The sequence below is a fragment of the Arachis ipaensis genome, chromosome B03, assembly GCF_000816755.2.
Source record: "Arachis ipaensis cultivar K30076 chromosome B03, Araip1.1, whole genome shotgun sequence".
Taxonomy (NCBI): Eukaryota; Viridiplantae; Streptophyta; class Magnoliopsida; order Fabales; family Fabaceae; genus Arachis; species Arachis ipaensis.
Window position 1 is genome coordinate 20,336,636 of NC_029787.2, and position 8,989 is coordinate 20,345,624.

Sequence of the window (8,989 nt, forward strand, 5' to 3'; positions counted from 1 at the left end):
GTTAACAGTAAGACAATATTGATGAGACGATTTTGAAATATTAAAAACTTAAATAAAACGATACATTAGTGTTAGAAGAATTACTAAATCAAGTAGAATGAAAGTCAAATTTAATGGAATGAATTACATTACCAATTTCAATAAAATGAAAGTAAATTATGTATTTTTATCTCTAATGAACCAAATTTTTTTAATGTTTAATTTAAATAAATTTTATTTTTAATTTTAAAATAAATTTTAATTTAATTCTTCAATAATATTAATTTTTTACACTACATAATTATTTAACTATTTTTTAATCACATCTAAATAAATTACTCTTAATTACATTATTTTTATTCTAAATAAATTTATTGATTTGTTATGATTTCTTATTATAATTTTGGTTGTAATTTGTTATTATAATTTTGTGTGTATTATTTGATTCTGATTTGTTATTACATTATTTTTGTGACTAGTGTTAATTGATATTCTCTTTGTAGACATGATGAGAGGTAGATGTGTCACCAATTGACCACGTGGTCATGGTAGAGGGAGGAGTTCTACTGGAACCCCTTGGGCTTCTCAGTCGACCTCATCTACGCCGACTACCCCTGTGATGTCACAGACAATAGGTGCACAGGACCAGCCATTCATCATGGTCCCTAACTCAAACTACGTGGCTCCTACTGCTATGCCACCCTGTAATTAGGAAGTAGTCCGTCTTCTTCATCAGTTTGGACTCCTCCACCACCTTCATCCGCTCAACAATGCACTACCTCGACGATGCTGCCTCCAACGACAGACACCGCGGTACCAGAATCCTCTCACAGATCTCAGTTAGATGCTCCTCCACCATCTCCCATCGTATAGATGATGATTTGGCCTGATGGAACTTCGGCGTGAGTACTATGTTAAGTCTTTTATATGAAAACCATTTTAGTTAGTCAGTTTAATTTAGTTACACTCAATTTTACTAGTTTTAGTGGATTTAGGTTGTTAAAATAGGTTTGATTCAATTTAATAGGTTTGAACTGCTTATTGTGTTTGATAATTCTTGATTGTTGATAGATGTTGCTGCTTGATTGTTAATTCTTGTTTGTTCATTGTTGATAGATGTTGTTGTTTAAGTGAATTGTTGATGGATGTAATTTTTAGTGCATTCTAGTTATAGATAAAACTCTGCCAAAATTCTTAAAAAAAATATAAATAGAACTCAAGTTTATAGATTACTTCGAAGTACTTTTTAGTAAACTACTAAACCTAAGTTTTTTTATTGATAGGTTTACGCTAAATAACAATACATGTACACAGGAGTGTACTAATGTCTACTTTGAGACATTCATCTGCCTCTGCCACTAGTTGGCCCGTCGATCCCGAGGACGGTGTGGATTTGAGGGAGCAGGTGCTGCTCCTCACCCAGAGCCTTTACCAACAGACTTAGCAGTTGTGGGAGTCTGAGGAGAGGTATCAGACGATCCTCTCACGTATGACAAACACAAATGACCTCATGCTGGAGTGGAGGCAGGAGCTGGAGTGACTTCAGCAGATGGAGTAACACATGGCGTCGTACGAAGATCTGATGTGCACTGGTGGCAAAGGCATTGTTGGTGGAAGCGGCACTAATGGAGGGGCACAAACATCACCGCCTAGGCCGCCGCCTCAGCAGCGGGACGACGACGACGATGACTTTCAATGACTAGGATTTTTTTATACACTGTTTAATTGTATCATATCCTCTGTTATTTAACTTTTTATTTTATCTGTACACTTGGTAATTTAACATATTTGACTTCTATTATTTAGAATTTGACTACTAATTATGCAAAAAATAAATTTAAATAAAAAATTTAAAATTTGACCACTAATTTCATCAAAAAAATATATGAAAAGAACTGAACTTACCGTGGGATTTTTCGAAGAAAATATCCGACAATAATAATGCGGGAACAAAACAGTTTGGCGCCAAAGTTGTCATCGAAAAAAATCCATTGGTAACTGACACTAGATATATTCATAGCTTAAAAAAACTAATTCTATCGCAAGTTACAGGTGAAGAACAAAATCCGATGGTAAATATTTATCGGCAGATTATTTTTGTTTTTTTTGTCGATAAATTCGATGGTACTCAGTGATTTTTCTATAGTGTGGAATGCTCCCTTTAATGTAGATGCATTGCTTCTAAAACTTTAGACTTGAGTGGTGAGAGTGCCAGGTATGGTCAAATTGGCGGGTTCTTTCTCTTTGCTTAAATCTTTGGCTGGTTACTCCCTTTTGTATGGAATAATGCCTCTAAAACTTGATTACAGGTAAGAGTCAACATCTTAAACAATAAACTATCTAAGTTCTTCTTCTTCCAAAAAATTGAAGTAGAAAATTAGGGTTGAAAATTAGAGTTGAATAGCGTAGAGGAGATATGGACAACAGCGGTGATTGTGACAAGGTCATAAGACCTTTAGCATGTTTACAAAATTAACACCTTTAATCTTGTACTTTAATCCCAAATTTCATTTCAAATTCTTGGATGTGAATTAGAAAAAGCAACTTCTATTTTTCTTCTTCTTACTAGAATGGTGTTTCTTCTCTAAAGTAGTTTTAACAAGTTATTGTGTATGCACAAAAATGATAAATTTGCTTTACCTTTTTCTTCTGAATATTATTGACTTAAAAATTTAATTTTTGCTCTATTGATTTGACTTAGTGATACGAGCAAACCCACTCATAATGGGCCGAATACAGCAATGGCAGAACCGACAACTCATGATGGGCCAAATGTATCAATTGCAGATCCAACAAGCAAAAGAATAAGAAAACCACCTGTGTGGATGAAGGATTATGATGGGTGATATGAGGGTACATCACAGGGGATTCTTATAGTATGCTGAGGTGGAGAGTTAGTTACAACAATAGAGAGAATGCATGTGTATAAGGAGAGAGGAGTGTAATGAGGGAGGATATGTATATTTCATATGGAAGGTTGCTATAGGAGGTTTCCCTGAGTCAGGGGTGCTGCTGTTGTTGATTTACTACAATTACATTCTCACTGTTTCAATGATTACTTGATATTTTCTTACATTGTTATATATCTTCACTTGCTGCATTTGTTCTGGTGTGTATTGTCTTTTGGTTACCTATTAATTGGTGCTTTCATTGAGAGAATCGGAGCCATGGCGGAAGGATCACGTTTGAACTGATTAGAGGAGCTCACTTTGTCGAATAAGCAAGAGGTCACCACCCTTAGCCGCGGTCTCGTGGAAGCTAACGAAAGGATCGCCGATACGCAAGCTCAGCTCACGAACATAGACTCTTCCTTACGATCCATTGAAAAACTGCTTCGTGAGAATTTGAAATTGAAGCTTAAGGTGAATAATTATGGCTTCAATGGTGACGACACCATGGAAGGTGGTTCAGGGGCAGGGTCTGTGAGTGTGGGGGCTGAGCAACCGTGGCCCCGACTCAGAGTGAAAGTCTCCGATCTACCAATGTTCGACGGTGAGGGGGTGGAGGATTGGGTGTTTCGAGCCCACCAATACTTAGAGACTTTTGAGATACCCATGGAACAACGAATCAGGGTATTGTCATTTCACTTGGTAGGGGCGGCTTATGCTTGGTACCGGCGGGGATCAACAACAACATGGCATATACATGCGAAGCGTTTCTGGAGGCGATGGTCCTCAGATTTGGAAAGAACCTCTATTATGATCCCCGAACCGCCATTAAAGAGTTGAAGCAGAGTGGATCGGTGGAAGAATATCAGTGCCAATTTGAAGAATTGACCAATCGAGTCAACGGATTGAGTGAAGAATGGATAATCTCACTCTTCGTAGCCGGACTCAAAGAGCCATTGAAGTGTGAATCGCTCTTGGCCCAACCTACCTCTTACGTACAAGCTGTCTCCATCCCCAAACTACATGAACAAAAAAATGCGGTAACTGCGGGCCTAGCTAGAAGCACTGGTAGTAAGCCCATTACTCAACAAGCCCCAACCCGATTTGCACCCAATCGCACTCTCAACCCCATTTACACTAATCAGAAAATTCAAACTAACCCCACCTCTACCAACCCTGCAAACCCTACGATTCTTCATTCCACCAACACTCCCACCAAGACACCCCAGCCACCATTCAAAAAATTAACAAGTGCTGAGATTCGGGCTAGACGAGAAAAAGGATTATGTTACTATTGTGATGACAACTATGCACCGAGACATCGTTGCAAGGCTTCATATCAATTGCTCATTGGGGAAGAGGAACTTCAGGAGTTGTTGCAAGGAACGACAGAGGGTAATAGAGAGGTACATGAGTCAGACACCGAAGAAGAGGAGGAAGAGGGTGAACAACAGAATCCGCAAATTAGCCTCAATGCTTTTGAGGGCGAATTTTACCCTGAGACCTTGCGTGTGAAGGGTACCCACGCCAACAAGCAACTGCTGATTTTAATCGATGGGGGTAGCACCCATAATTTTATTAAGAGGTCCATAGCTAAGAAGCTCAATTTGTCTCTCACTCCTACACCTGCATTAAAGGTAATGGTGAATCCATAAACTGTGCTGCAAAATGTCGAGACCTATCACTATTGGTGCAGAGATACAGATTCTCCACGGACATGTACGTCTTGGACCTTAAAGGAGCAGATGTTGTGTTGGGTGTACATTGGATGATGAGATTAGGCACCATCCGAATTAACTACATGGAGCTGTTTATGAAATTTAAGGAAATGGGGACATGGATCACATTCAAGGGTGAACGATTGCTGCGAGAGACCGAGCTTAATTTCAAGGAGCTACGAAAACTCAGCGGAAGTAGTAACATTGCTTCATTGTTTCAATTGGCAGCGATTCCATCGATGGAAGAGCCCGTTCTGGAGGTAGAGGAAGTGGCTATCCAAACAGTTATTGAGGAATTCAATGATGTTTTTGAAGAACCGAAACAACTTCCCCCGCATAGAGCTATTGACCACCCCATCAACCTTACACCGGGTGCATCGCCAGTAAGCATTCGACCATATAAATATCCCCATTTCCAGAAGGAGGAGATGGAGCGGTTAGTGTCGGAAATGTTACAAGCGGGGCTGATTAGGGATAGCCAGAGTGCATTCTCAAGCCCAGTATTACTAGTAAAAAAAAGGATGGTGGTTGGCGATTCTGCGTCGATTATAGAGCTCTGAACATGATAACAATTAAAGATAAATTCCCAATCCCTACTATTGATGAGATTCTCGATGAGTTGCATGGAGCTAGGTTTTTCTCCAAAATTGACCTCAGGAGTCGGTACCATCAGATCAGAATGCGTGAAGAAGACATAAGCAAAACAGCATTTCGTACTCATATGGGTCACTATGAGTTTGTCGTGATGCCTTTTGGGCTTACTAATGCACCTTCCACCTTCCAAGCGATAATGAACAGGATTTTCCAACCATACTTGAGGCGATTTATTGCTGTATTTTTTTATGACATCCTGGTTTACAGCCCGTCCCGAGGGGAGCATCTGGATCATTTAGTTCAAGCTTTACAAATCTTGAAAAGAACCAATTCTTCGCCAAGCGTTCTAAGTGCACCTTTCTGCAACAACACATTGAGTATTTAAGGCATGTGATTTCGGGCGAAGGGGTTAAGGTGGATCCAGCCAAAATCGAAGCAATTGTAGCATGGCCTGTTCCTAAGTCTTTAAAACAATTAAGAGGATTCTTAGGGCTGACGGGGTATTACAGGAAATTCGTGGCACAGTATGCGCAGCGAGTGTTTCCATTGACAGAACTTCTCAAGAAGAATGCATTCCAATGGAATATCGCTGCTGATCAGGCTTTCCATCAATTGAAGCAGCTGATGGTTCATACCCCAGTGTTGGCTCTCCCTGATTTCACACAGCCCTTCATAGTGGAGACTGATGCCTCGAGTACTGGCGTCGGGGCAATTTTATCCCAAGGGGGACACCCCATAGCCTACTTCAGCAAGAAATTGGGAGCTCAATTATCTCAAGCATCTGCATATGTCCGAGAGCTCTATGCAGTAACTCAAGCTGTGGCGAAATGGCGACATTACTTATTAGGGCGGAAATTCTTAATCAGAACTGATCACCAAGGTTTGCGGGAGCTAACGACGCAGGTGATCCTTACCCCGGAACAACAACACTACCTCTCTAAATTGCTTGGATATGAATTTGAGATTGAGTACCGCCCTGGAAAGTTTAACAAGGTTGCAGATGCGCTATCCAGGCTAGGGGATGATGAGCATCACACACAGCTCCAAGCATTCACAGCAGTGCAGTCCAATCTTTTGCCAACCCTGCTCCAGGCTAATAACGAGAGTGAGGAGATGCTTCAGTTGCAAGAGAAGCTACAGAGGGGTACATTACCTTCTGAATATGTATTCAAAGATGGGTTGATGACACACCGAGGTAAAATTTGGGTTCCGAATGTTGCTAATATACGCGAGACGTTGTTGCACCAGTTCCATTCAGCCTTGACTGCAGGGCATGGGGGTATTTTGAAAACGTATAAAGGGTTGGGTGAGCTGTTTTTTTTTTTTTTTTTTTGCCAGGGATGCGCCAAGATGTGGTTCGATTTGTCAATCGTTGTGTGGAGTATCAATGTACAAAGTATGTCACTGATAAGCCACAGGGACTCTTGCAACCGCTTCCAGTTCTGGCAAAGCCTTGGGAAGACATTAGTTTAGACTTCATCACCGAACTACCAAATTCCAATGGTTTTACTGCAGTGTTAGTGGTGGTGGATCGGTTCAGTAAAACAGCTCGGGTTGCGCCGTTAAAGATGGGGTTCACTGCCAAATTGGTCGCTCAGAAATTCATCAATTCCGTGGTGAGGTGGGTGGGGTTTTTTTTTTTTTTATTTTTTTGGCCAGGGATGCGCCAAGATGTGGTTCGATTTGTCAATCGTTGTGTGGAGTATCAATGTACAAAGTATGTCACTGATAAGCCACAGGGACTCTTGCAACCGCTTTCGGTTCCGGCAAAGCCTTGAGAAGAAATTAGTTTAGACTTCATCACCAAACTACCAAATTCCAATGGTTTTACTGCAGTGTTAGTGGTGGTGGATCGGTTCAGTAAAACAGCTCGGGTTGCGCCGTTAAAGATGGGGTTCACTGCCAAATTGGTCGCTCAGAAATTCATCAATTCCGTGGTGAGGTATCATGGCTTCCCAGCCACTATTGTCTCAGACAGGGACCCTCTTTTTCTTAGTCGTTTTTGGAAAGAATTGTTTTAGCATTGTGGTACTAAGCTGCTCTATAGCACGACTTATCATCTTCAGACGGATGGGCAAACCGAGGTTGTTAATAGGACCCTGGAGCAATATCTGCGTGTGTTTACACATGCTCATCCAACCAAGTGGTCTTCCTACCTCAATTGGGCAGAGTTCTGTTACAATAATTCTTTTCACTCCACCATTGAAATGTCACCACATGAGGCCTTGTATGGGTTTGCTGTCAGAACTATACCTGGCTATACTAGTCGCTCTTCTTTGGTCCAAGACGTGGATGATCTATTGCGAGTTAGGGAGATTCTTGACATGGAACTCCGATTTCGCCTCCAACAAGCCCAAGAACGCATGAAACGCCAAGCTGATTCTCATAGACGCAATGTTAGTGATTTAGTTCTCTTAAAGCTTCAACCATATCGGCAGGGGTCCGTAGTGATGCGAAGACATTTGAAGCTTGGTAAGAAATATTTTGGACCATTTAAGGTGCTCCAAAGAGTGGGAACTGTCGCTTACAAACTGGAGTTACCAGTTGGAAGTGCCATTCATCCCGTTTTTCATGTTTCACTACTGAAGGAGTTTAAGGGTGAGTCCATTATGGCAGGGGGCATCAACGAGCTTCCTCTTTCTCTGCCTTTTGAACCAGTGCCGGTAGCCATTATTGATAGTAGAACCTTGTAGCTTGATGATGGGTCTCAAGATGTTCAAGTGTTGGTGGAATGGCAAGGAACACCAAGAGAGGAAGCAACATAGGTGAGTTGGGCTGAGTTGGTGAGAATGTATCCTGGGGAAGACCTTGAGGACAAGGTCATTGTAATGGGGGGAGTGATTGATACGAGCAAACCCACTCATAATGGGCCGAATACAGCAATGGCAGAACCGACAACTCATGATGGGCCAAATGTATCAATTGCAGATCCAACAAGCAAAAGAATAAGAAAACCACCTGTGTGGATGAAGGATTATGAAGGGTGATATGAGGGTGCATCACAGGGGATTCTTATAGTATGCCGAGGTGGAGAGTTAGTTACAACAATAGAGAGAATGCATGTGTATAAGAAGAGAGGAGTGTAATGAGAGAGGATAAGTATATTTCATATGGAAAGTTGCTATAGGAGGTTTTCCTGAGTCAGGAGTGCTGCTGTTGTTGATTTACTACAATTACATTCTCACTGTTTCATTGATTACTTGATATTTTCCTGCATTGTTATATATCTTCACTTGCTGTATTTGTTTTGGTGTGTATTGTCTTTTGGTTACCTATTACTTAGCCTCCAATCTTTTGCTTTTCCCTTCTTTTCCTTTTTGGTACTTAATCAAAACAAGCACTTTCATTTCAGCTTGAATCACTTCTGAACTTGCTTATTTGCTAGTGAAGTATAGCAATGTTGGGCATAGTTCAGCAACAATTTATTTTTTTGCCCCAAAACTAGCAGCAATAGACCTTTTTTAAATGTCTTTGTTGGGCAAGATAATCCAGCAACTTGTTCTTTTGTTTAGTGTCCAAAGTTCAGCCAAATATTTTTAACATATTAATACCTATTATGGGCCTGCACAATAAAACACACTTCAAATAATTTTGGATTTTTAATCCAAACAAAAATAATGTGTCATCACAAAAAATATGATTATTGTTTTCATAATTTCATTTACTTTAACGAGACATTAATCTACTACTAAAGGGTATCTAAAGAGAGTGCTATGTATTGTTATTAATATCCTAGATTGCAAGCATATTTTAATAGAATTCATCTCTTTTTTTTTTTTTTATTCTCTCTCTTAGTCTCTTCTTCTCTCA

The 8,989-nt window shown here is 40.4% G+C and overlaps 1 protein-coding gene across 1 annotated transcript; it reads left to right on the plus strand.

Annotated features, from left to right (window-relative positions):
• LOC110269405 lies at positions 7,387–7,872 on the plus strand. The gene has a single exon (XM_021117211.1). It carries the CDS (start codon positions 7,387–7,389, stop codon positions 7,870–7,872), a length of 486 nt encoding a protein of 161 aa, XP_020972870.1.

Coding starts and splice junctions, on each gene's coding strand:
- LOC110269405 (XM_021117211.1), top strand. CDS start 7,387: ATGTCACCACATGAGGCCTTGTATGGGTTTGCTGTCAGAACTATACCT.